We start from the raw sequence: 26,492 nt of genomic DNA on the forward strand, positions 1-26,492 counted from the left end.
AATTCAAAAATACAAATGTACAAAGTGAATTTATTTGTTTTTAAGATAAAAAGATACAAAGATGAATAGTTTTGTCCACTTTTCATGGTATAACACACCCAACAACTGGACAACATGTAGCACAGTTCATCAAAAAAAAAGACGACGACAGTGAACTGGGTCCTTACAGTTGTTTCCAGTACAATTTAACTTCCTTCATTAGAGTAATATAATAATATAATATTTTTTTCTATTTTTTGCTTTATTCTGTTTCAGTTTCCTGAAAAGCTGTCCTTGCACTGACCACACCGGCAGCTATTTTCATTTCAGGACTTTTATTAGTCTTTTAATAATGATTAAAAGTAATTATAATTTGTCTTATAGATACTAAAACACCTCACATAAACTCAGATTTCTCAGTTAACATCCTGCAGCATCACATTATTGGCAACTATTGGCTCATACTTCACATTTTTTAAAATTCTTCATTTAAAAACAAACCATAATCAACACTGGCTGTTATTATAGTAATTCTGTACTTTTAACATCTAGACATTAATACGTTTAATATTTTACACAGATTTGTTGTGAAATGTCAGTACAATGCAATTAAAGGCTGAAAAATTGCTTTAATCAAATAAAGTCCATCACTGTGAAGAGAGTACTGTGCATTTTCATCTACAGTATGTATTTAGTGGGTGGCATCGTGACGTCCGTTCTCTCTCTTCTTCTCTGCCTCAGCACCTGTACGTGCTACATAACACCCCTCCTCCAATGACGAGCAGAGCTCCAGACGCCCAGCCCACATATATGGAAGCCCCGAGCTCTCCCCTCCTCTCACTGGTGGGCAGTGGGTTGTAGAAACCTGTGATGATGCTGTGAGCTGACCAGCTGACAGGAATTATACACAGGAGCCCCGCTATTATGAACACCACGCCTCCGCCTAGGCCAATGTTGGCTTTGGTCAGCCAGTCGTCACGGAAGAAGTTGGTGCAGCGGGCCCCAACCACGGTGAGCCCGATGGCCACCACGCTGACAGCAATGGAGGCACAGATCAGAGCTCTGGAGGCCTGCAGGTCCTGTGGTAAAGCCAGAACCGAGTCATAGGCTTTACACTGCGACTGGCCCGTGCTCTGGATCACACAGTTCATCCACAAACCTTCCCAAAAGACCTGAGAGGTGATGATGTTTGCACCAACAAACGCTGTCACCTTCCACATGGGCAGCCCGCAGATCAGGATGGTGCCAAGAAAGCCGATGATTGCCAAACACAAACCAACAATCTGAGTTCGCATGTTTCCAAAAAAAAAAATTCCCAAAATTACCACCAAAATCCACTTTTGGGTGCAGTGGAGATCATTTTGATCACAAGCTCTCCCTCGGCTGTAAACGCTGCTGGTTGTGTTTTGCTGGCATACAGGTATGAGAAGGAAGAGTGGCGGGGAGGGGACTCTGCTAGTTTGCAGATCAGGTTTCCTGCTTGTCCTGATTCCTGCGCGCTGTGAATGTGCAGGTGGAGCAAGAAAAACAAAAGAGATCATGAATGAAAAACTGCTTTGTGACCCAAAACACACGGCTTTAATCCTACATTCTAACCATGTTCAGAAATGTAGAGGCAAGATTCGCACATAATCTGTTTAAATCTGACACATTACACAAGTGTTTCAACTTTCTAACAGTTTCTAAAAAACTACCTGTACAGAGCTTGGAAGAAAAAAAAAAAAAAAAAAAAAACACCTGAAAGAACACACAGAAAGGAAGTGTAGAGCATACAGAGCAACACCTGTTTGATTAATGTTCAGAGCACCCTTAATCATTCTGAAAAAGAAACAAAATAAGAATGTATTTCCTGTATGGTGAATATGTGTCTCAGCTTAGCATAAAGACTGGAAATAGAGGGAAAGGATTAGCCTGGCTCTGAACCATCTTGCATGTTTTATCCTTGTGTTCAACTACTCCATTAACTTAGTACCAAAACAGTTGGTTTTACTTGAAAGAATATGACCAGCTAAAAATCTTGCCCTAAAGAAATGAAAATGTGCCCATGTTTAGGATTATTCTAGAAAGGAAGTGGTTCATATGATGTGTTGTCTGCCCACAACAGAAACCCAAAATGTTGATTCCTCATCCAGAGCTGCTGTGAAAAGGGATTTTCACAGGATCAGGCTTCAAACATGAATGTGACTCATGGCTGCGACTCTTCACTCATGTTGCTTTATTTCAGAGAAAGCACCAGTAAAGCTGATGTAATCCAGGATAAGATAAGTGCTTTTAAAACAAACCAGACAGAAGACAAAGTTGGAGCTAGAATTACTTCAGACTGGATTAATCTCAAAGTGCAGAGGCAGCATTTAATAAAATTCAGTTTACGCAACTACATTTTAGTCAGTGTCAGCATTCACATATTCCTCTATTTTAACATATGCCATGAACCCCCCACTCCCGTTTCCCATTGTTTTGGCTCTGTTATGTAAAGCTGCCTTGTGAACACATTTAAATAAAAAACCACCACTTGGCCATTTCAGACAGGTTCTTGCTTTGTGCCAGTTCACTGGAAAACTTCAGCACTGTTGAAACATTGTTAATTAGCAAACACCTGTGTGTTCCCTGCTAAATCTGAATTATAGCTGGAATTCAGCTTTTTCCAGGCCAAACATCTACATAAAACCATGCACCCCCACACAAACAAGGAAACTGTGATTATAATGGAAGTTAAATTTATTAAAATCAGTAAAAGTTAACATAAAAAACAATTCTGTAAAGTACTTGCAGGCATTTTAAACATAGGCTCCTCCGCTAGCTGCCGAGCGTGGGGCAGAGTATTTGACAGAGTATCTACTATCCTTACGCTGCTGACACTGACAGCAGAGAAGTGCGCCCCCAATGAGCAGGAGTCCTGCTGATCCCCAGCCAATGAACAGCGACGCTCCCAGCTCCCTCCTCTGTGCGTCGATCACAACAGGGTTGTAGAAGCTCCTGATGACCTCGTTAGCAGACCAAGACACGGGGATCAAGCACAGGATGCCAGCGACGATGAAGAACACCCCTGCAACAACGGCTACCTTGCTCTTGGCCACCTCATCTTCAATGCAGTTGGTGCACTTTCCCCCTGCGACAGCGAGTAGGATTCCCATGAAGGCCATCAGGATGGAGATCACGATGAGGGCCCGGGCTGCCTGTAGGTCTCGGGGCAGAGCCAGCATGGAGTCGTACACCTTGCACTGCATCTGCCCAGTGCTCTGCTTCACACAGTTCATCCACAGGCCCTCCCAGAAGACCTGCGCTGTCACAATGTTGTTCCCAATGAAGGCAGACACCTTCCACATCGGCAGGGCGCAGATGATGATGTCTCCCAAAAAGCCAATGGATGCCAGGAAGATGCCAAAGATCTGAAGACCCGCAGACGCCATGGTTGTCTCACGTTACACAGAAGCAGTGCAACAGACCAGTAACAAAACAAACACAGTGGTTTCTCACCTGCACCTTTTATACCCACATGGTAGCCATGCTTTTTCCTGATTGGCTGTTCAAAATTATCCAAACTGGAAACGCCTGTGTTCATTAAGTTGGTCCCATATTGTCAACCAGACACTGGTAGATGCTCATTGAAAGTTGAAATATGATGATTTTGTAGAGGACTTTAGGTGAGATTGTTGCTGTCCAAGCCGTCAAAAGTTTTACTTTAAATACAAATAGTATCTCTTAACAAATGGTAATTAATCTATTTTAAAATATCTCCAATATACCAGTTCACATTCATATTTTATTTATTATTCTGAAATATTCTCAAATATTTAATAGCTTTCTTTACAAACTCTTTCTGTTTTTAAGTCTTCATGTGTTCTTTTTGTAATTTCTTATCATTTATTAATTTTTTTAATTACTTATTTTTATGTTAATTTGCTTAATCTGTCAAAAGCAGAAAATGAAATGTATTTAAACATGGTCTCAGCTAGCCTTCATCTCCACATATAATGTGACTTCTGAATTGGCTCCTTTGGAGCTCTGGCTTTCATCTGAACTGTTGGAAGAAATAAGACATGGAAGGATGTGTTTTCACATTTATTTTCCCAGCCTGCAGTGCAGCACCCCGCAACATGTGACAACAGCCGAGTATTTCCCTGTTTTACATTGTGAAGTGTCTGTGACGCACATGAGCCGAGGGTATTGATGATAATCGAGCTGACTGACTCCACCTGTGCTGATGAGCCCCTGAGCCCAGCTGAGCTGTTGGCTTGTTTTTTGACTCTTGTTGTTCTGAGTTGTTGTAAAAATGTGAAGGATATTCATAGATCTCTTAGATGATATTAGAATTTAAAATCCATATAGGAACATATTGGAGATTATATTGATGGCATTTTTTTTGACAAAATAAAAATAGCACTTAAGGTTTTAAACATTAAGCTTTGAATGAATGAGTTACATGATTCAATTTAAAAATAATAAATTCGGTCCTCTACCTTTTTACCCAACCTTTTTATCAGTACCAGAGCCCAGATAAATGTTAAAAGTTACTTTAAGCTAATTGTTTCACCTTTTTCACTTTTAACTATCAATTATAAACATGTATCCATTGGTTTTAGCTAACTGTTTTAAATCTTTATCCATTCTCTTTTTTTCTAAGTATTTGAAGTGCACAGGGAGAAGTGTCCTCTGCAGTCAGCCAACTGTTAGTTTACTGGTTATTGTGACTATTGTAAAGAACAACATTTTCAACATTATCTGCTTTTCTACTTTTTCTTCTCCACAGTCTTTCCACATATCCACTGTCAGCTGGAAAACTCTGGAAATCACTGCTCTATCGTCTGAAAAGATTTTATTAATCCAGCGTTGTTTGCAAAGCACTTTGAAGTTAGTGTTTCACAGTATATCTTCCTACTCCATAAAAGTAGATTTTCACGTTTGACTTTTCACAACTTTTGGATACATAAGCTTTTGTCTGTAGCACACTGTAAAAGCTTCTTTTCTTTCCCAGAGCTCTGCTGGGGCACTAGAGGGCCTCTTTGTAGGACAGAAACACTGCTGAACTCCAAGGCAGCTTGATGGATGTTTATATCTGAGCAAGGGAGCCAAAGCCCACCCAGAGGAGGGGGGCTGCTCAGGGGCATCTGTGGGTCATATAAAACTTCCCAACAGAGGAAGAGCTTTTAGTTGGCAGCGCAGTGAAGAACTGAAATACAGAGATCAACACACAGGAACACCAGCAAACAGCAATGGCATCTTTAGGGCTGCAGATTCTGGGCGTCGGGCTGGCGGTGCTTGGATGGATAGGAAACATACTGATCTGTATGCTGCCGCTGTGGAAGGTGTCTGCTTTCATTGGGAACAACATCGTGGTGGCTCAGACCATCTGGGAAGGACTGTGGATGACCTGTGTGGTGCAGAGCACGGGCCAGATGCAGTGCAAGGTCTACGACTCCCTGCTGGCCCTGCCTCCGGACCTCCAAGCGGCCCGAGCCATGGTGGTCATCGCCATCCTGTTCTCTCTGTTCGGTCTGCTGCTCTCCGTGGTTGGAGGGAAATGCACCACCTGCATTGGGGACAAAGCAGCAAAAGCCAGAGTGGCCATCTCGGCAGGTGTTTTCTTCATCCTGAGCGGGGCTCTGTGTCTGGTGACCGTCTCTCTGCCTGCTAATACTATCATAAAGGATTTCTACAACCCCTTGGTCCCTGATGCTCAGAGGAGAGAGCTGGGTGCGTGTTTGTACGTGGGCTGGGGAGCATCAGGACTGTTGCTGATTGGTGGTGCTCTTCTGTGCTGTCAGTGCCCGTCGGGAAGAGACCGTTATAATGGACCGAAGTACTCGCCACCTAAATCCACAACCCCTGGGAAGGAATTTGTCTGAGCTGGAAGCTCCTTTTGAAATGTGCCTGACTTGAAATAAAGTACAAACCTGTTGCTTATCCAAGTGTGATTTGCAATTTGACTAATTTCTTTTAACTAACACACTGTTGCCTTTTGTTTCTGAGATACAAGAGACCCTAAGGTATGTCCCATAATAGATTAATGCATCATTGAGTTAGGACTGGATTTTTCATCAGCCATTGTTTTGTGTTATAATTTCAATATTGATTCAGACTCTGCTGGTGTTTCTATTGTCTTTTTCGCAACATAAGCACTTCAGAAAGACTCATGTGTTCGCCATGTAAAATTTACTTTTCATTCTGTTCTGTTCTTCATTCTGTTTTCATTCATGCAATAAACTGTATTTTTTTGTCAGCAGCGTTTTTAATATGCCTGATCTGGTGGAATATAACAAACAACAAACAACAAAGATTTTATATATGAAACACATCATGTAAAAATGATGCACTGTTACAGATTAAATTAACAGCAAGTTCTAAGCCCCTAGAGGTAGATCTGATTTGTGATACTCGGCTGTATAAATGAGTTGACTTCACTACACAAAATTGTTAAATTTAGCTTCACCTCGACCAGCTAAAATATTTAAATGTAACTTGCATCAGTACAAATAATTCACCTTTGTAATATATTTAATACTGGCAGCAGGCATTCTGCATAATGAGTACTTACATTTGATACTGTTCTCTGTACTTTTACCAACAAATACGCTACATTTTTGCATTGTAGTATTGTTACTTTTACCAGAGCAGAAGATGTGCCCGGCCTAATCTCAGTTTAGTGGCCAAAGTGGAAAACAGACACAATGGTGGAAAAATTACAGCAGCGTATTGTTTTACTTGTCGGGCTGGTTTCAGTTGGAAATGTCTGTAAACAAAAAGAAACCCATTAAAGAGGTTTAGGATATATCATCCTGACAAGACTTGGCAGATGTGCTCTCACTGGGCAAAGTGTAAATATCCATTCTTTGCAGATATAAAACAGTTCCTTAGCAACGTGAATCCTAGCATACACAGCGCACTGTTGTCTCTGGCAGTGACGTCCATTTTACTGAAGACAGAAACTGTAGATTACTGTCTTAATACAAGGGCATTTGATTACAACATGGCAAACATCTCAACCAGATACATTAAATTCCCAGGAGTCTACTCCCCTGAATTCCTGAGTCTTATCATGAGTGGTTCGTGAGAAGTACAGTTTCAGCTTTGTGCAGGTGCAGAGTGAACATGAGAAAGAAAGGCGTCACGAAGCGTGTGAACAAAGACACTTTATTTCTGACATTTCAAAGACAATTGGAAGTCCAGCAGTGATCATTTTGTCATTATAGAGTTGAATAAAAAATGTTTTGAAATCACAAATAATTTCAAGTGTACATTCTCCAATATAATGATTATAATCAAAAAGAGTGTTTTAAAAATTCTGCATTAATATTTGGTTTTCACAACTTCTCCAGGCAGCAACCTGTACTAGAGATAGAGTCTTTTGATAAAGAACATGTCTGTATACATTTCATCAGTCTTCTTTTATTATTCTTATTAGGTATTTCATCCATAATTAGAATTACAGCAGGTGAGATAATGGCAATTGACAGCATATGTCAGCTTTTGACAGGGACATACTTCTTCTGAAAAGTTTAAGCCACCGTACAACCATTCAATCATCAAGTCTGTTTGTTGTCATTACATGTAGTTCAATGTTCTAAAAAAATTAAATGACATGTAAAAAATCATTCAAATTCAGAAACTGAGGGGAGGAATAGTTTCTAATAAACAATATACACAGTGAAATGTAATGTAGTTTTTTTTCTCTCACTTTCTTCAGCTTTAGCAATAACATTTTTCAGTACATAGCCGATCCTTTGGTGCGTCATTTGTTGGAAAATTCACTGAAAATCTCAAGACACCCTTTTGCAGCTGCTACAGTCCAAACACTCACACATAGTTCACATTTGAAGATGCGGTTCTTGCAGGGGCGAACTTGGCAGGTATGTAGGGTCTCCCGTCTTTTGGGGGGCAGTTGTTGCAGAGCAGGCCTCCTCCTAGCAGCAGCAGCCCAGCAGAGCCCCAGCCGATATAAAGTGCGGCCCCGAGCTCCCTCCTCTGAGCCGCGATCAACAGGGGGTTATAAAAGTCCCTGATCACTGCATGAGCTGACCACGACACCGGGATCATGATTAGCAACCCAGCTATTATGAAGATGACGCCCGACACAATGCAGGCTTTGGCTTTGGCCGTCTCATCCTCCATGCAGTTTGTGCACTTTCCTCCAACCACAGCCATGAGGATGCCGAACACCCCAACGACCACTGAGATGACCACCATGGCCCTGGCAGCCTGCAGGTCTTGCGGCAGGGCCAGCATGGAGTCGTAGACCTTGCACTGCATCTGGCCTGTGCTCTGCACCACGCAGTTTATCCACAAGCCTTCCCAGATGGTCTGGGCAGTGACAATGTTCGCCCCGACGAAAGCAGTGACTCTCCACATGGGCAGAGCACAGGTGATGATGGTGCCCAGCCAGCCGATGAAGGCCAGCAGTATACCCATGATCTGGAGCCCTTGAGAAGCCATAGTTATGCAACTGCAGCCAGAAGTCGACTAGAAGTAAGAACTGGTTGCTGTTTCAGAAATGTCCCACGTCTTGAAAATGATGATTAAACTCAAATCGAAGAGGGCTCTGTCGGTTGTGGGGTCTCATGTACGCCACTCTCACAACTCCTTGAGCAAGTGTCCGCTGTGCTCTGATACTCTAAGGTCCTACTGTGAGAAGATAACGTGCTTCATGTTGTGGTTCAAACTTTCTGGGTGGAGTTTTTGTGCTCCAAAAAACAAAAGGGGGAAGGCTGAGACCTGATATCCACAACCCCTGTTTTCTCTCCCGTCATTGTTCCCACACAAAGAAGCTTTGTTACCTCAAGCAAGGCTTCGAGACCGGGAACAAAGGCTCCAGATCACTCCTGTCCTAACACACACACACAGACACACACAGACCCACTTACACAGGTTAAGCCTCGAGCAAACAAAAACTAGTTTGGGTCAGTGCATTCAGCTCAAACTGATGACGGAAATGGATTTTTGGGAAATAAACCCAACATGAAAAAGTGAATTAACCCTTGAATTGAATTTTCATTTGCATTACAATTAAAACGTATCACCTTGTATGTTTATTTTTGTGTTATAAGGGACCATAAATGGATTCAAGTTATATTATATAAGAAAATCTCATAGTAAAAGATCACAACAAAGGGAAGTGAATATTTCCTAGCGTTTCAATATTTGCTGTTCACTTGAAAATGTGTCCTGTGAGTCCATATAAAGTGCAAATACCTTTGCCTGTAGGCTCACAGTTTGGACAAAGAGCAGCCACCGTGCCTTTTTTTCTGCCGCACCTAAACCTGATCTACAAGAAAGTCAGACAATAGATGTTTCTCGAACGGCGCAATGGTGACAATCCTTGTTTTGAAGGCAATGGCAGTGATGAATGGACATCGTAGAATTAATATTAAAAAAGGTAAATACAGATTAGTTTAATGTAAAACTTCCAATAAAATGTAGATTTGTCCCACTTTAAGACCACTAAAGGAATTATATTGTGTGAAAATAAAAAGCACAAGTTATCTCAGGTTTGTAAACAAATATTTATTTACAGTATGACCATCCCGTCGTGAATCTCATACACATGGTTCGTAAAAACAATCCACATAGACATGGCAAAAAGAGAGGATTTTCAAAATAAGACTGAGGTTAAAGAATATGTATACAAACAAGAAAAGACTTTGAAATCACTAACGGCCATATTAACAGCCATACACATACAAGTAACTGTGTTAACATATTGATTTGAATTTCTTCTTTGGGTGTGGTTTCTGTCCTCCTATTCATTTCTTTCAAACACTCTCATGAGGAGTAACTTTTTGATCCAATAACATCCTGAGTTATGAACACTCACACCCCAGCAGCACCAGTGCATTTGTCCCAGTAAACAGTGCTTTGTTGAAGCCATATGCTGATCTCTCTAGGTCTGTTTCACACGTAGTCTTTCCCGGATGCTGGTGCTGAGGCCTCAGACCTGGGAGCGTGGTACTTTACAGTGTACGAATCTTCCTCCTTTTTGGGGCAGTTGCAGCAGAGCATCCCCCCTCCGATCAGCATCAAAGCAGCTGCCCCCCACCCGATGTAAAGCGCAGCACCCAGTTCTCTCTTCTGGGCGTTGACTGTCAGTGGGCTGTAGAAGTTTCGGATGACGGTGTGGGCCGACCAGCAGACAGGGATTAGGCAGAGGACACCAGCTACAATGAATGTGACCCCAGATGCAATGCCCACCTTGGCCTTGGATGATGGATCCGTCACACAGTTGGTGCATTTCCCCCCGGCTACAGACAGCAGGATAGCCATGATGCCCACCACGATGGAGATGATGGTCAGGGCCCTGGCAGCCTGGAGGTCAGAGCTGAGGGCCAGCATGGAGTCGTAGACCTTACACTGCATCTGGCCTGTGCTCTGGACCACGCAGTTCATCCAGATACCTTCCCATATGGTCTGCGAGGTGATGATGTTGCTGCCAATAAAAGCACTGACCTTCCACATGGGAATGGCACACACGATGATGGCACCAATCCAGCCCAGGGTCCCCAGAGCTGCGCCCAGTATTTGAAACCCAGCAGACACCATGGCGGACAGTGGATTTGTTCCTTTTTTTTGTTTCCTTCAGCTGAAACTGCTTTGTGCAGTCGTTCCTTCTTTGCAGTGACGTTAGCCTGTGGGTTGTCTGTCTCTGTCTGTGGATCTGTTGGTCAGGTGACTTTTGCTGAATGGGAGAGGACTCAGAGGAGAGCAGGTACATATGGTGGAGGAGGAGGAGGAGGAGCGGCTGTGTAGGAAAATATCTCGGCATCATCAGTCCCTGCCGTTGAGGTCCACCCCCAAACTCCACAAACCCATAACCTGTTTACCCTCCCCCAACCACCCTGCTTTACTAAGTTTAACAAAAGAAAACATGTCAAACTGCTTTGCATGTAGAACTACATGCACGACAAAACACACAATTTCAACACAACACATAATATAAGCATCTTGTTAAAGTAAAGTGTATGGTACCAGAATTTTTTTTTTTTTTTTACATCTCCCCTCTTCATTTCCCCTCCTCCAGTTTCACCTTTAGCAGTTGGGGGTGGAGTCATGACCTGGGTGACTCAGTCTGTTTTCAATGACAAAACCGTCAGACTGACCAAATATGGGCTTGTGCTCAGTGATGTTTCTTTATTACACCTTCAGAAACTATGATTGACATGCCGCTGGACTCAAAATAGATGTCAGTACTTTCCAAACTCACCTTTGTATATTAAGTAGTTTGGACAAATATATTTTGAGGAAAATGTGACTGTCAATGTTACTGCGAGACAGGTGGCTGAGATGGATGTTGAGATTTAGGTGACAAAAGCAGTTTGGTTAAAGTTAGGGAAAGATCAACACTTCTATTAAACGTGAAACTAGTAATCAGGCTTTAGTTGCTATGGGCAGATGCGTGACTTAAAGTCTGGATATTGTGCAAAAACATATTGAAAATACATTGTTGGTGTTTACACAGTTTACAGATTTGGTCTACATGATCTTTTTGCAACTTTCCATCTACATTCAATAAAAACATTTCCTCATCCTGTGGACAAATAAAATGAAATCACATTTCTCTCAAATGTTTTTGTTGTTGAAAATTTGTTGTTGTGAATTCTTGGTTACTCTCCGTGTAGCTGCATTACAGCTGCTCTATTCAGTTCTATGTGTAGCTGCACACAGACTGTGTCCTCTCAATAATGTGGTTTCAGGGTAATAGCCTATATATTACATTTTTAAGAAAGGAAGTGACAGCTGTTCACCTTAAGTTTTCAATAAACTTCTGATAAACATAGAAATAAACACAATATTCCAGCCCCATCATAGTTGTGATGAGGCTGAAATATTCTCCTCAAATAAGATTAAAAGAAAAGTTGAGGCTACTGGTGAGGTAGTTCTTGAATACATGCAAAAAAAATTTATAAAATAAAATAAAATAAAAGATTGCTTTTGATCTGTTGTGCTCTGAACTACACTCACATTTCTCCTGCACTTTGTGTGCTGTCTCTCATTAGTTTGATTCACACACACAAAGCACAAAAAAATTAAAAAAACAGTTTGTTGAGGTTTTACTCACAGCCCTGTGGCCAGGAGTCGGCACTGTGTGTAAACCTGGAAAAAAAATCAACATGTTGCTTCAGATAACTGAAAAAAAAATCTACTTAAACTAACTGTGATTTATTGATTCTTAGTGACTTTCTCTGAGTCATTTACCAACAGTTTTCATCTCTAACAGCCTTCACATCAAAATGTGGATCACTGTGTCCAGTAGTTTTTACTGTGCAAAGGTAAAAACTAAACATAATATATAATTTAATTTATTTTCTTGCTTGTAGTTGTGTTGCAGGTCTGCAGTCTTCAGTTCTGTTGTCTACTAGTGTGTACACAGAGGTGGAAAAACCTGAGACCCATACTCAAAGGGTTTTAATAAGGAGACACACAACGTGCGAGCCATGTGACACGTGCTCTCATATGACTCATATGATCCACAAGAAATCACACACACCGACGTGATTCCTTGAAGTTACACTGACACTAGATAATCCATGATGATCCATGGTCTTCGGTCGGTTTGTTACTTTAAGAAACAGAATTATTTTTCTCACAGGAACAAACAGGACCTATTGACGTCTTGTGAACAAAACAGTGCGAAAGTGAAAACTGAAGGGACCATGTGAAATGAAGGCTGAGGTCATCTTTGAGAGGAGCTCTGTTATGTTCAGTCAGTGTGTGTGTTCTGTGAGTCGGACTAAAGGCCGATTGTAAGTGTGAACGAATAGGGGGGGTTTGCTCACGGGAAAGAGCTTGTGATTCACATTTATGTGAAATTGGTGTGGGTAGAACAGGGAAGGGCAACAAATAGGGGTCAGTGTAAGTCCAAGTGATATGATATACAACATATTTGACAGGTCTGGATTTTGTAACTTGTCAATGTTGTAACCCTGACATCAAAGATGTTTGACTCCTCTCCCTGCTATTCTCCGCTCTGCCCAAAGGGAGGCAGCAGCTTCTCTATTTTGTGTCATAACCTGTCCTGAATTTCCCTGGAGGGGCCACTGTGAGGATCATTTATGACTCACAGGAAGAAGAGACTGACTTATGGACCAGATTCAAAATTTAAAAGTAAACAATATATATATACTGTCATTGTAGTTTCATGCAGTTTAGTATGGACTTGTACATTTCATTAATCAGCTCCTGATGCAGCAATTCAACACACAACTTTCTATACACAAAGAGAAAGAAGAATGTCTGGGCAGTTCTGAAAGTGCAGCATCAAAGAGCCTTTAACGGCAGTTTTTAATGTGCCCATAAATCTCTAAGCAGCCGTTAAATCCAGGCTCTTTCAGAAGACTCATTACTTAGTAACTGAGAGATCTGTTATACAGCGGTGTCACCACTGACCAGTGACCTAATAAAGGCTGCCAGTGGAAGTCCCCGTCTGTCATTTCAAATGAGCCTGTTTGAAATGAAAGGCTGGTGATTGTTTGAAAAATACAAACTGACGTAAAAGTGTGAGTCCGGTGCTTTAAAGCTGCCTCAATGTAAAACGACATAATCCAAACTTCTTTCGCATTATTTAAACATTGGGTGTAACATGTTTACGAGGCCTGTGGGAATCAGTTTCTATTACAGTACACTGTCACCACTATGACTGAAGGGGAGGTGTTGCAGTTTCTATGGCAGTTTTGCACACGTTTTCATGCTCGTCTACTGTGACCATTGTGTTACCTTTCAACACGCCAAATATTTACTCTTTTACAGACAAAAAAAAAATCAAATGAAAATATGGAGTTTGAGAAAAACAACTGTGGTCCAGTCGTGTGAAAGTAATGGATTACTTAATCTTAAAACTGAGTAAAATTTTGTTGAAAAATGTTTCCCTATTATTAAAGTAGCCAGTGTTTTTGACATAAGTGTGATTGTTTAGAAATATTTGTGGGTTAAGTCCAGCGGTGGAAAAACAATTGCATTTCAAGTAAAAATAGCAATACCACACCATAAAAACACTCCCTCACGAGTAAAAGTAAAAGTAAAATTGTACATAATTAAAACAAAATGTTCTTCAAAAGTTCTCCTGTGTCAGTGTTACATTAATATATGACTGGATCATTATGATTGATGAATTGATATGTAAGTGGTATTTTTATGTCCTAGATGGTGCAAGCGGAGCTAATCTGTTATTCTACATAAATCAGTCAGTCTGAAGCTCGATCTGTTTACATTTATTTCACTTCTAACGTCTAGAAAAGATGTAAGATTAGGAACAAAATCATAGCGACTGATTTCTATATTGTTAAGTCAACATGTATAGTACTTGTACTTATATTTTTACAGTTTTGTAGTGAACACAGTATCAATACTCCTATTCTGGAAGGATATTTTAGTGTCCTACCTCTTGTATTTAGGTTACTATGATCATCTTGTTTGCAATAGTGACCCATCTTCTTTATCTGAATTACCCTTGGCAGTTAACCAAATAGATAAACCTGTTATTCATACAACATGCCCTCTGACATACCGTCTCCACACACCTAGATGGATTTGATGACGGATCTTTTGTGTGTTTTCTCATACAGGTGGAGAGGAGGAAGAGATCGCACTGGCACAAATCCATCAATGTACATGAACAAGGAAATGGACGATGTTGCTGAAACTTATTTGTCACAGATAGAGACATGTCACAGTGAAACTCCCCTAACTGTGCAGTCAGTGGAAACGTATTTGTGGAGTTCTTCCAGTATTTAAGAGAGAACTGCTTAGAAATGGTGATCATCTGGCTGCCTGGCTAGAATTAAAGTTTCATTATGTGAAAAATAAAAACAGTTTATATATGTATATAATGTAAAACCTGTGCACTTGTTGAGGCCATTTTCTTTCATATTTCAGTCTAATTGTATGGACTTTTTATTGGCTGTACTCTATTTGAGTGTCCCACATTATCTTTTTTCACTATTATAATAACTGCAGCGACATTGCTCCTTTTGCTTTATATTGATGGGTGTTTTTTTTTTTATTTTCGCTGCTGTTATAAGTAATTATTGAAGTCCTAAGGCTCTTACTAATCAATATTTTTGTATTAACATGGTGTGAAAAAGGTCTCTGTGGACGGACTGAGCCATCTATTGGAACACAGAGGACAAACAGAGCTGAAGGAAGTATATCAGACTTTAATTTGTCAGCTGCAGGTATAAGACTCCAAATGAAAGCTACCATTGCTGTGTTTAAATAAAGAGCTGTTTGCTTTTATATGCCTGTGTTCTCACTTTGTGCAGCTCTGGCTGTCAAGCTGAACCCGAACCATCAGATATCTCTTGTTTAAGAAAAGAAACAAAGAATCTAATTGTGTTGATAGTCAGATATGATTTAAGTTATTGGTAAATAGTTAGTTTCCTTCCTGCATACAAGATAATCTCAATGAATTGCCTTTAATCAGGCTTTATCTTATCGTGGTTACTGTTACCATTCTGTAGCAGACATGCTTGACTATAGCACTGAAGTTTGATAATGTGCACACGTATACACAATAAAAGTGTGTCAGATGCGGTAATGGCAGCTGGTACAGCAAACCAGACGACAGGAGTCACTCAGAGCTTTAGAGGAGCCAGTTTAGTTTATGTGAGGCAGGATTTAACAATACTGTGTCTGAGCTCAGTCTGTCCCAGTGCAAAACATTATATTCACTCTGCTCTGCCAGATAATAGCCCAGCATCACATTTCTTTCTTTCTTTTTGACCAGCAATGCTGTTGTTCTGGTTTTATATTTAACACTCCTGTGGAAACCAGCTAATCAAAGACAACCTCCTGGTAAGATGCTTAAAGTCTGGTGATATTCTCTATTTTTTTTTTCTACCATGTATTCTCTGTGTATCCACAGCCTGATCTAGATTGTTTATTTGAGCCATGGACCTCCACTGTGTCATCTTAAAACACTATTACAAGACATAACGTTGCACTAGGTGACATGTCCCTACATTATAATGAATATCATGTGAACAGTATGTGTGCCCGCCTTTTGAAGGTTAATTACTGGGCCTTTTTAAAGAAAAATTATACATCTGTAACCATTTTTCACCAGTGGGTTTGACGCTGTTTGCCACAGACATGGTGGAAAGGTCTGAGGACTGACAAACACATCTTCATGTTTCACTTTAGCTTCTATGTATTTATCACACTGTTGCTGCTGAAAAGTCCATTATACTTTGTTTCACAAATGCTCCAGAACATGAAAACAAAGACAGTGTTGAATCCAAACAAAAGAAGCAACATGTCTATAAAACATTTTTTAGCATTTCTAGTTTGCCATTAACTCAGATTTTACTATATGATTAACTTAAGACTGTGTGACCCAGTGGGCATGGCACATGGTCCTGCAATAAAAACTGTAACATCATGTTTCAATTGAGACAATAAAAACGTGACACATCACAACAAAATAGAAAATAGATTAACCCTGCTAGAATTTAATCTGGGCCAAATTCCTCTTTCTCCTCTCTCTCTCTGAAATACACTCCCTGTCTATGCAAACATACACACATGCACACTCATACACCGGATACACAAACACACACGCACACACACACACGCACACACACACACACACACACACACACACACACACACACATCTATCCATTACAGTCTCATATGGTCGCCTATCAACCACATTACAAGCTCTGCCCTGGCTACTCATTACCTACTGACAGCAATAAAGCAGACACACCCAGAGCTACCATGGGCAAAAGGTTAAACTATATAAATACCCTTCATTTGAAAAAGCTCACAATCGAGCATCAACACACCCAGGTGGTAAACGAGGCCATTGCCCAGGACTCACCTGATTGGCTTCGTTTGGCAAATGATGTCATGTCTTAGGAGGGCCTGACCACTTAGTAATAAAACAATAAGGGTCAACGTCTCCTTAAGAGCAGCAGAACAGAGGAAAATAACATTTGAGCGGACACGTACGCGCGGCAGAGAGTTTGTGGGGGAAGCAGCACACTGTGACAAATCAACACTTCACTGGATTCAGGAGCAGGTGCTTACCTTGACGAGGAGGCATACCTGGTGGAAAGAGGGGTCGACAAAGAGGAGCTTGAAGGAGCAAAACCAAGAAGGCCTTCAGGTATTTGTCGAGAAGTAAGAGAGGGGAAAGGGAAGCAAGGAAGACTGTGAGCAAGAGAACATTCAATAAAGAGGAACTGAGAGGAGAGAAAGTGCAAATAAAGGAGCTTTTGATCCACAGAGGAGACGTCTGTCTGGGTGCACAATGGTGTCTTTTGGACTTGAAGTGGTCGGTGTCACCCTGTCAGCGCTCGGCTGGGTGGTGAGTATAGTCAGCTGTGCTCTGCCAATGTGGAGGGTGTCCGCCTTCATTGGCGCCAACATCGTCACAGCTCAGGTGTACTGGGAAGGCCTGTGGATGAGCTGCGTGTTCCAGAGCACGGGGGAGATGCAGTGTAAGGTCTACAACTCTATGTTGGCTTTACCTCAGGACCTGCAGGCCGCCCGGGCGCTCACCGTCGTCTCCATTATCTTGGGCGTGGTGGCTCTCCTCATCTCCATGGTGGGAGCCAAGTGCACCAACTGCATCGATGACGAGGTCGTTAAAGCCAGGGTGATGGCTGCCTCTGGGGGGGCGTTCATCACGGCAGCCCTGACACAGCTGGTGCCTGTTTCCTGGTCAGCTCACACCATTGTGGTTGAGTTCTACAGTCCGATCGTCCTCTCTGGACAGAAGATGGAGATCGGGGCAGCGCTGTATCTGGGCTGGACCGCTTCAGCCTTGCTGCTGATTGGAGGGTCCATTCTCTGCTGCAGTTGTCCTCCACAGGAAGAGAAACCAGCAAGGTACAGCGTGCACCCCCAGAGTCGTGTAGCGTATTCTGCCGCTCCGAGGTCAGTGGCTCAGAGCTCCTACACCAGGAGGGACTATGTGTGAGGGACGAGGACAGGACCAAGGAGGGATAATTATTATTATTATAATATTTCCACATGTATCCTGCTTATTTGTACGCTTTCAGGAAATATGTGTAAAAATGTATCTAAATGATGATTACATTGGTTTCACTGGAGCCAAGCGCTCACCAGAAAAGGGTGAATATATCCAAACCAGATGTTTTTGGTTTTTGTGGATATTTAGGATCATAAATGTGTGTAGATATTTTTCTGACGAATGGATTTGGAAGCTCTCTGCAGTTGTTTGTTAATACTGTTAACATATAGCCATTGGTCCAAAGCAAGCAGAGGGACATCAGTATCAAATTTCGAAAAGCAAAAGGATTTTTGAGAATGCGATTATTGTCAGAGTTCAGTGAGGAGACTCTGTGCTTTCCCAGGAAAACTGATATTTTATATATTTATTTGTGCTCATAACATTTGGACCCATTGTGGATGTTCCTCATTGTACTGATCAGTGTGTGCATAAGAAGTAATAATAATGTCAACTACTGTAAAGCAAACAGAGACGCTCCTGTAACTGTAATGAGCTTTCAAATGGCTCCAGTTTCTGTTTGGCATTTGTTGTTTCTGTGGGAATCATTTTGTTCTTGAGCCGAGTCGCAGATATGAAACATTACACAGCTGAGCAAAATGGAGCTTGCTTTGGGCTCCAACGCATAGGCAAAATGGCGGAGTAAACTGTAAAAGGTTGAGGGAAGTTAAAAATCAACATTTGGATAGAGTGATATCTGAGTGATTTTATGTGTTTCATCATCTCTGTCACATTTCACAGCGTTTTGTGTTGCTGTGTTCTGACATTTTGTACAAAGTTTGAAACTTTCATGTTGCATGTCTTTTGTTGTATTAACAGTGTATGTGTTTGACTTTTATTAAAATGTCGTGACTTCATGAATGAAAATGTTGTCTGATCTACTGAAATGATTAAAATAACTTAGATAATAAGAAATGAATAGAGATTTTGACCATGAAAGGTTACGTGAGCCTAACTTATATAAGACGATCGGTAACGGTTTAAATGAGATAATCGTGATAAGGCTGAGGTTCCTCATGCTGTATGAATGAAAGGGGAGATTCAAAATGAGTCATTATAACATTTGAAAATGAACAACATCAAGACAACAAGCACAAATTGTTGAGAAAACTGAAATTTTACATGTATTTGTTGTTACATTCTTGGGTTTTTAAACTTAAAAAAACAGCATGAAAAAAAAACATTGCTGATCATGTTGTGCAGAAATCAGATGTAATGGAAAGGAAGGGAGGTCTCTTCTGTTTGGTGTCTTACTCAGTCTCTAAACCACAGATACCTGCTTTGTCCTGTTTTGAATAGTCAAATTTTCCTTCCGTGTTTTGACAGGTGAGTTCAGGTGACTAAACATGACCTAGTTCCTCTGAACAACAGGCAAAATTTATTTGTTTATTTATTTATTTGTTGATTATAAAAATCAGCAAGTTATTTGTTGAGTATAAAGATAACTAACATAAAATATAAACATAATGATAACAACATAACTAGTAACTCAAGTTATCAAATGGAAATATTCAAAATTAATTAAATTCAAAGGTATAATGATTGAGTTAATGTACTCAGTTACTTTTCACCACTTTCACAATGATAATAAATGACATGGTTAAATATGTAAAATATAATACTAGTATTAGTTTTAGTATTAACTTTTCTGTTAATGCCTCTGCCCTTGTGTTATACCAGCTGGTCAACACAGCGTGTAGTGGTACAGGTGAGCTACAGGTTGTTATTGCAGCAGAAATACATCAACTGATGTTGTTACATAAACACGACAAACTGATGAAAGACTGATGAAGATGCTGAATGACGGAGCCACAAATGGATCCTTCTGAGCCCTGGGGTTTGTTTGTGTGAGTTGATGTATTCAGAGCTTTTCTGCAACTGTGAGGATTGAAACCTATTGGTAACAAGTCATGAGCAGCCCCTTGAAATTTGACAAACATTTGTATCTTTGAGGTTGTAGAGTCCACTTGATACTGACAAAAAATGACATTAGAGGCAATCAGGTGTATTTCGGTACTAAAAAGACAGAAACTTTGGAAGATACCTTTCTTAATTTGTGTAACTTCTATGGCTGGAGACTTGTATTAGTTTCAGATAAATCTTTGCACAGAACGAGGGCCGGGACTCTGGGTTTCATCATTTCACTTACATTGTGGGCACATTAGGAGGGGATCTTTTAATGATCAGTATAAACAGGAAGAATGATTACAACCTGTTTCAATGCTCATATGAGCACTTGAAAAAAATGTCAACATGTTCTTTAATTCATATTCATTGCTACACAATCTAAAGAGAATATTTCCACAGTATTTCATGGCAAATTATTACAATTATGGTCCAGTTATTAAAAGTGTTATGGATAACACTCTACACTCTTTAGTTTCTTAACTATAAATTTAAGCCATTTTACAGTAAATTACAAGTATAGCTCTTACAGTTCCCTGAAAGTCAAACTGCACTTATCTAATTTTTTAGCATTTTGAAAACAAATGTTTTGGTATTTTATTTTGACATCTTTTCCTGAATGTTAGAGACAAATCCTAATTTTTAAAAAAGTTTCTAACTAATCTTCACTTCAAATAATGCCGCAAGGTTTCCTTCTGTCTTTATTCATGATTTCTTTACTCACATCTTCTAGCCTTCTTTTACATGGTATACTCATCCAGGAACTGTTTGGTTGGAGTAAAGAGTTACACCGATACTGAAAAGATCACTCTGTCTGTATGCTAAAGGTGTCTGAGAACCGATCTATTATGTTTTCTCTCTGCTCATATTTACTCTGGGTGCAGTTATTCCGGTTTCCAGCTGAGCTTTGGGATTGTTATCCCAACACCGAATCCCACTATTTAAGAAACCCATACAACTGGAACCAGGAAGTAACGAAAGATCAATAGTATCAGTGGGCCAGAGTGTGTGTTTGCACCACTGTGTGTGTGTGTTTATCGCTCTATGCTTACTCACAACAATGCTCACTAAGTAGCCAGAGGCTGAAGCTTCCCCTCTGCTGCACGTCAGCACTTATTTGTTACTCAGTTTATGTAAAGGAGAACTTCTCCTTCCCTCTCCAGTGAGAGAATCAGTGATTCTCCTGATCAGACCTCATCTGATGGCCTTGTTTAATTTGCACCACATCCAACACAACACAATTCCTGGGAGAAAACAAGTGAAGTGCTCTTTTGAAGTGTTGATTCTTCTTGGAAGTCAAGAGGCTGCCACATTACCAACCCCCACCAACCACACACACACACACACACACACACACACACACAAAGACACACCCTCCCTCCATCCCTCCTCACCCGTCCTTGTCTCCAGCTCCCCTCCTCCACTGTATATGCACAGGTGTGTATGAAGGCGGCCTGCTACTGACATCATCACCATGGGACTCCTCCTTGCTCCCCTGAGGTATAAAGGATCTCTTGTTTCTTGTTTGGCAGCATCTCTACATCGCGCCCTCTTACAGGTGCTCACACAGGCGCCTGAACAACAGAGCAGAGGATTCTTCACTGAGGAGCTTTGTTTTGTCGGACAATCCGGTTTTGTCGGGTCATCGCACAAAGAGCCAACATGTCGATGGGCATGGAGATTGTGGGCATTGCCCTTGGAGTCATTGGATTTATCATCACGATAGTGACGTGTGCCCTGCCGATGTGGAAGGTGTCAGCCTTCATCGGAGCCAACATCATCACCGCTCAGACCATCTGGGAGGGTTTGTGGATGAACTGTGTCACCCAGAGCACGGGCCAGATGCAGTGCAAGGTCTACGACTCACTGCTGGCGTTGCCTCAGGAGCTTCAGGCCTCCAGAGCAATGATCATCATCTCCATCATACTCGGGGTGCTCGGGGTCATGATCTCCATCGTCGGTGCCAAGTGCACAAACTGCATCGAAGACGAGCCATCCAAGGCCAAAGTGATGATCATCTCCGGAATCTTCTTCATCCTCGGTGGCCTTTTGGTCCTCATCCCCGTCTCCTGGACCGCCAGCGTCATCATCCAGGATTTCTACAACCCCCTCTTGATCAGCGCACAGAGGAGAGAGCTGGGGGCCTCCCTCTACATCGGCTGGGGAGCGGCTGCCCTTCTCCTGATTGGTGGGGCGATGCTGTGCAGCAGCTGCCCGCCAAAAGAGCAGAAGTACAAGCCGCCCCGGATGGCGTACTCCGCCCCACGCAGCACCAGTGCAGGCGGTGGGTACGACAGGAAAGACTATGTTTGAACAGCCCAGAAGTGTCTGACAGACTGATTTAGAAAGTAGGACACAATGAAAATGTTTGTTGAATGAGTGTTTGTATATGTGTGTGAGTGTGTGTGTGAGTAATCCCATGAAAAGACTCCGACATGAAGATGTATGTATAAATATTGATCTGTCTGCTCTGCTTTGGGTCGACATGTATATTCACATAATCTTTACACCTTTGCTCTGCTATAATCCAGCAGGTTGTGTCTTTAGGTTTCTAGTTTTCAGTGTATGAACATGAGAGTCTGTTTCCCAGTAAAGTCTAACTTTATTCTTTTTAAATGTTTAAGTGTGTCCCTCAGAGCACATGTTGTGCTTATACTCAAACCGATGTGGCATTATGTGAATTTGAAAACCACCTGCTCCTTGTGTGTGTGTGTGTGTGTGTGTGTGCGTGTGTGCGTGTGTGTGGCTCTGTCGTTATCCGGCGGGTGTCATGTTTCGGTGAAACTCTCTGTTAAGGCGCTGTCACATCTCTGACAATGACAAGGAAGAGGCAGCTCTCGTTTTACATGGATTTGGTTGTGTGATTGTTCACAGTGTGAGCGTGTGCGTGCATGGCTGTGTGTGCGTGTGTGTTTGTGTGTGTGTGTGTGTGTGTGTGTGTGCTTTGCATGTAATATTTGCTTAGGAGAGTTTCTGGTTAGACTGAAACTAAAGATGGATCCATGATATGGCCCCAGGTAACAGCTTTATCTTCACCCTCAGTTTCAGGATGCAGAGACTGTTTCAGTTGGCAGGTCTGACTTTTTGTGTGTGTGTTTATTTTACATTTCTGTGACATAATGTATTTGTAATGCATTCTAACACCATATTATTCCCATCTGTGTTTCAAAAAGACTTGTATTGTTTTGTCTTGATTTTAAACATTTTTATATCTTTTTCAATTATTTGAGATTTTAAACAACAACCTATTGTCCCCTGTAAGTGAAACAAAGACACTTGCAGGGTGTGTGTGTGTGTGTGTGTGTGTGTGTGTGTGAGAGAGAGAGAGAGACCCTGAGGGAACATGACTACAGCTGTTGTAGGATGTGTGTTTCCAGATCAGCAGGATGTGTTTTGTGTGCTCAAAATAAATATTTCACTAATCAATCTCCAAAAAAAAAAAAAAAAAAAATTGTGTTTAAATAATTTTTTTTACTTTCACTCAAACACTGTTCTGATTAAGAGCCATTAAATGTTTTATAGTAGTGACTGAATTCCAAATATGTTGAAGATTTCAATAAAAGTCATATTAAGAATAACGTGTATCTTTATTTCTTTACTGATGAACGACAGTTTAACCTACAAGAGGCACATCACAACACATGTGCTACTAAAACAAACGGGGATCAGTCCAAATCAAACACTTTAACACGCTGGGACAGGCTCTGGGAGTTTGGCTTCTTTGTTCAGCCAGTGTACAGGTGACTTAAATTCCTGTTTCAGTTTATCCAGAGCCATCCCATAATGCTCAGGTGCGGCTGGTGCTGTAGGCTTTGTAACAATGCAAAAGATGAAAGAATGTTTGACTGTCAGCTATGTTATGGAGAAAGGAAAGGAAAGTAGAGAGCGAGTCATCACTGCTGCTCCAGTGACATCATGACGTCAAGAGGAAGTTAATCAAAGAATCAAAAAGAGTTTCAGCCACACTTAAAAATTATTTTTAACTGACAAAAAACAGACAGAAACATGGCAACAATAAGTCCAGATACAATCTTTTCCATATTGGACTATAGTGATATTTTTTACATGCTCCACTATCTATATTTCAGCCACTCGCTGTTTTACGTGAAACAGTAGCTCTGTGAGATCCACACCAGGCGACGGCTTTAGGACAGTGACCCTCTCTGTCAATTAGACGACGTTCATGCTGTATATTTATAAAGGTCTTCACAAGCAGCTGCCTGTGTGCATCCTAGACTTCACCTCCTTCTGAAACTGGATCAACTGATTAGTTCGGAGTGAGTTAACTCAGGGGCTTTATGTATTTATTTATTCATTGCTGGTTAAACTATCTTTTCTTTTATTAATTGCTGGTTTGATACTGCACCCTGTTTTGTTCTTTCATAATTTTTTCCTTAACTTAAACTTCACACCATTACAGGTGTCTGTGTTTTAATGTTTGTCTTAGTGTTTGTGAACAACTGTCATTGGACTGTGTACGAACAAAGATTGAAAACAGCCGACTCAGTGTCTCCACATGTTTAATCAAATCAAAACCTGCTTCTGTTATAACTCTGTAACTGTTACTACTGTTAAAGCTCAATGCCAGTCTCTCCACACACACACACACACACACACACACACACACACTTAAACTTCATAACAAACACACCTCATCATGTCCACAAACACAAATGTATGTATCTAAACTGGCATGTTGACAGCCACAATAAAAAAGTCTACAATCAGTCTACAATCTCTCAGTAATGTTAGTCATGTTGTAAACACACTAGTGTAATGGGTCCCACTGTTATTTGTCTGTAAATAAAGGTCAGTCTGCCCATATCAGTGTTTATCCTTGGTAATCCTTAAAGAATTTTATCTCTTTCTCTTACATTGACTTTGTGTGCATCCCACACAGTGATCTTAAATACTTATTGGTCTTTTAAACTACATGTAAAAGTCATTGTGTTGAGAGCTGAACTATGATTTTTTCCAACAAGCTGCATGCAGAATATTTAACTGGTTTATTTCACTTTAGGTAGATAAAATGAGACTGAATGTGGATGTGGATATGGATGAGGAGCAGCTGGCAACACGTTGCACGTCTCACAAGAGATGTAAGATTAAACAAGGAAATAAACACTGAATATAAATGTGTCTCTCTCTTTCTCTCTCTCACACACACACACACACACACATACATCACTGTCAGTCAGTGGCAGGTATCAGTGATATAGGTCACAATCAAACATGTACGTGTCATCTAATTGCCTTCAGACGAGCAAGGAACAAGCGTCCGGTAGAGTTGCTCTCCATTTTGTACTTAATCTGCAATAAAAAACAGTTGCCATTGCTCCATCCCGGCTGCTTAACGTCTTCCTGATTCATGACCTGTGGTTATAAAAATGATTTGGTTTGTTGATATAAAGAGCAAAACTAGACAGAGAAAATAGAAATCAAATGTAAACCCTTCCATCCTTCTCCAATTTTACTTTTTTAAGCAAGAAGCAAGGGTTCTGATGGTTAACAGTCCAGCCAACGCCCCTGTTTTGAACCAGTAGGTCACTACATTTTACAGCCTTATCTGTAGGAAATAGTACTAAAGGTACTTTATCAGCCTTGAACTGCCCCTGCTCCACTCAGTGCTCACTGAGCAGTTCGCTGTCACCAGGTTTTACCAATAAGTCACACAGTCACACACCTCGCCATGTCCCTGTAATCTTAAAGGACCATGATCAAGGTGGGGGAGTGAGTGGAATTTGACCAATTCAATAGAAGAATCTCTGCCACAAATATAATAAAGTGTAACAGTAATATTTTTATAACACAAGACACTAATTGCTCAATAAAAAATCCAATTTCCTGTTCAGTTTTCCGAGTTAATTATTATAGTTTAATCTGAGCACATAAAATTGTCACTTTGCATGGTGAAACACTGTCAAGTATGAATATCATGTTTTGTTGTCAGTTCTCAGAATCACTGAGAAAGAACTTATTAACAGGCACTGACACAATCACATGGTGGAGAAAGGAATTATAGAGGAGACAGAGACGCATGTGTCTCCATCGGCGGTCCAGCTTCAGAAGCCTGAGACAAGCAAAATGTGAGAAAGTGGGAAGGAAAAGAGCACCATATTTGTTCATTTGAGGTTTGACTGGCACTCGTTTAATTACGTCATCCTGTTGATGACGATGTCGGCGTAACAGGATGACGTAATTCTTGGTTTAACTTGATGGACAGACTCTTTACATTTGAGTGGACGGAAACATGCGGCAATTTGCATTTTCTTTTCCCAGCTTTCTGTGAAGTCTGTTAGAGTTTGGAAGGAAACTTGACTTTTGATGGGCATTTTTCACAGATTAAACAGAACAACAAATCACCAAATCTAAACCATAAATCATTTTTTTTTTAAAACAATCATTAGTTGCAGTCGTATTTGTATGGCAGCATCTCAGTGGTGTTTCAAAACTGGCTAACACTTCGCACATCGCGGCAGGTGCGTAGGAGCAGGATGAATGGATCTGAAATAGCAATTGAAAAATCCTGCACACTGACTTGTAATAAACAATTCATTTGCAATGGTACGGTGCCTTCATCAGGCAAAATTGCCAGCATCTCGGTGGTAGCAGATATGGTAACACGATATCTTTTCAATATGGAGATT

At 40.9% G+C, this 26,492-nt stretch overlaps 5 protein-coding genes across 5 annotated transcripts; 2 read left to right on the forward strand and 3 right to left on the reverse strand.

Moving 5' to 3' along the window:
* Nucleotides 1–2: 2 nt before the first annotated feature.
* LOC139637662 (claudin-4-like) lies at nt 3–17,101 on the reverse strand. Its single transcript, XM_071506517.1, has 2 exons — nt 16,995–17,101; nt 3–1,478 (listed from the first exon to the last, which is right to left on the reverse strand). The coding sequence occupies exon 2, from the start codon at nt 1,272–1,274 to the stop codon at nt 717–719; it is 558 nt and encodes a 185-aa protein (XP_071362618.1). The 5' UTR covers nt 1,275–1,478; nt 16,995–17,101; the 3' UTR covers nt 3–716.
* LOC139637664 (claudin-like protein ZF-A89) lies at nt 2,680–3,443 on the reverse strand. The gene has a single exon (XM_071506519.1). It carries the CDS (start codon nt 3,387–3,389, stop codon nt 2,757–2,759), a length of 633 nt encoding a protein of 210 aa, XP_071362620.1. The 5' UTR covers nt 3,390–3,443; the 3' UTR covers nt 2,680–2,756.
* On the forward strand, nt 3,565–6,199 carry LOC139637663 (claudin-4-like). The gene is made up of 3 exons (XM_071506518.1): nt 3,565–3,623; nt 4,730–4,830; nt 4,955–6,199. The coding sequence occupies exon 3, from the start codon at nt 5,193–5,195 to the stop codon at nt 5,823–5,825; it is 633 nt and encodes a 210-aa protein (XP_071362619.1). The 5' UTR covers nt 3,565–3,623; nt 4,730–4,830; nt 4,955–5,192; the 3' UTR covers nt 5,826–6,199.
* LOC139637666 (claudin-4-like) lies at nt 7,095–10,691 on the reverse strand. The gene is made up of 2 exons (XM_071506524.1): nt 10,010–10,691; nt 7,095–8,419 (listed from the first exon to the last, which is right to left on the reverse strand). Exons 1-2 carry the CDS (start codon nt 10,507–10,509, stop codon nt 7,774–7,776), a joined length of 1,146 nt encoding a protein of 381 aa, XP_071362625.1. The 5' UTR covers nt 10,510–10,691; the 3' UTR covers nt 7,095–7,773.
* A 46-nt stretch (nt 17,102–17,147) lies between the features above and the next one.
* LOC139637667 (claudin-3-like) lies at nt 17,148–23,423 on the forward strand. The gene is made up of 3 exons (XM_071506525.1): nt 17,148–17,688; nt 20,307–20,319; nt 21,503–23,423. The coding sequence occupies exons 1-3, from the start codon at nt 17,218–17,220 to the stop codon at nt 22,156–22,158; spliced, it is 1,140 nt and encodes a 379-aa protein (XP_071362626.1). The 5' UTR covers nt 17,148–17,217; the 3' UTR covers nt 22,159–23,423.
* The last annotated feature ends 3,069 nt before the right edge of the window (nt 23,424–26,492 follow it).

Source organism: Trachinotus anak, unplaced genomic scaffold, assembly GCF_046630095.1.
Source record: "Trachinotus anak isolate AG129_WGS33_773 ecotype Australia unplaced genomic scaffold, CSIRO_AGI_Tana_v1 ptg000020l, whole genome shotgun sequence".
Lineage (NCBI taxonomy): Eukaryota > Metazoa > Chordata > Actinopteri > Carangiformes > Carangidae > Trachinotus > Trachinotus anak.

Bases quoted from the DNA above. Each gene is read 5' to 3' on its own strand.
- LOC139637663 (XM_071506518.1), top strand. From the start codon at position 5,193: ATGGCATCTTTAGGGCTGCAGATTCTGGGCGTCGGGCTGGCGGTGCTT.
- LOC139637667 (XM_071506525.1), top strand. From the start codon at position 17,218: ATGGTGTCTTTTGGACTTGAAGTGGTCGGTGTCACCCTGTCAGCGCTC.
- LOC139637662 (XM_071506517.1), bottom strand. From the start codon at position 1,274: ATGCGAACTCAGATTGTTGGTTTGTGTTTGGCAATCATCGGCTTTCTT.
- LOC139637664 (XM_071506519.1), bottom strand. From the start codon at position 3,389: ATGGCGTCTGCGGGTCTTCAGATCTTTGGCATCTTCCTGGCATCCATT.
- LOC139637666 (XM_071506524.1), bottom strand. From the start codon at position 10,509: ATGGTGTCTGCTGGGTTTCAAATACTGGGCGCAGCTCTGGGGACCCTG. The intron at 8,420-10,009 runs GTGGGGGGCAGC...TTCTGGCTGCAG, and splicing joins GGTGCTGCGCTTTACATCGG to TTGCATAACTATGGCTTCTC.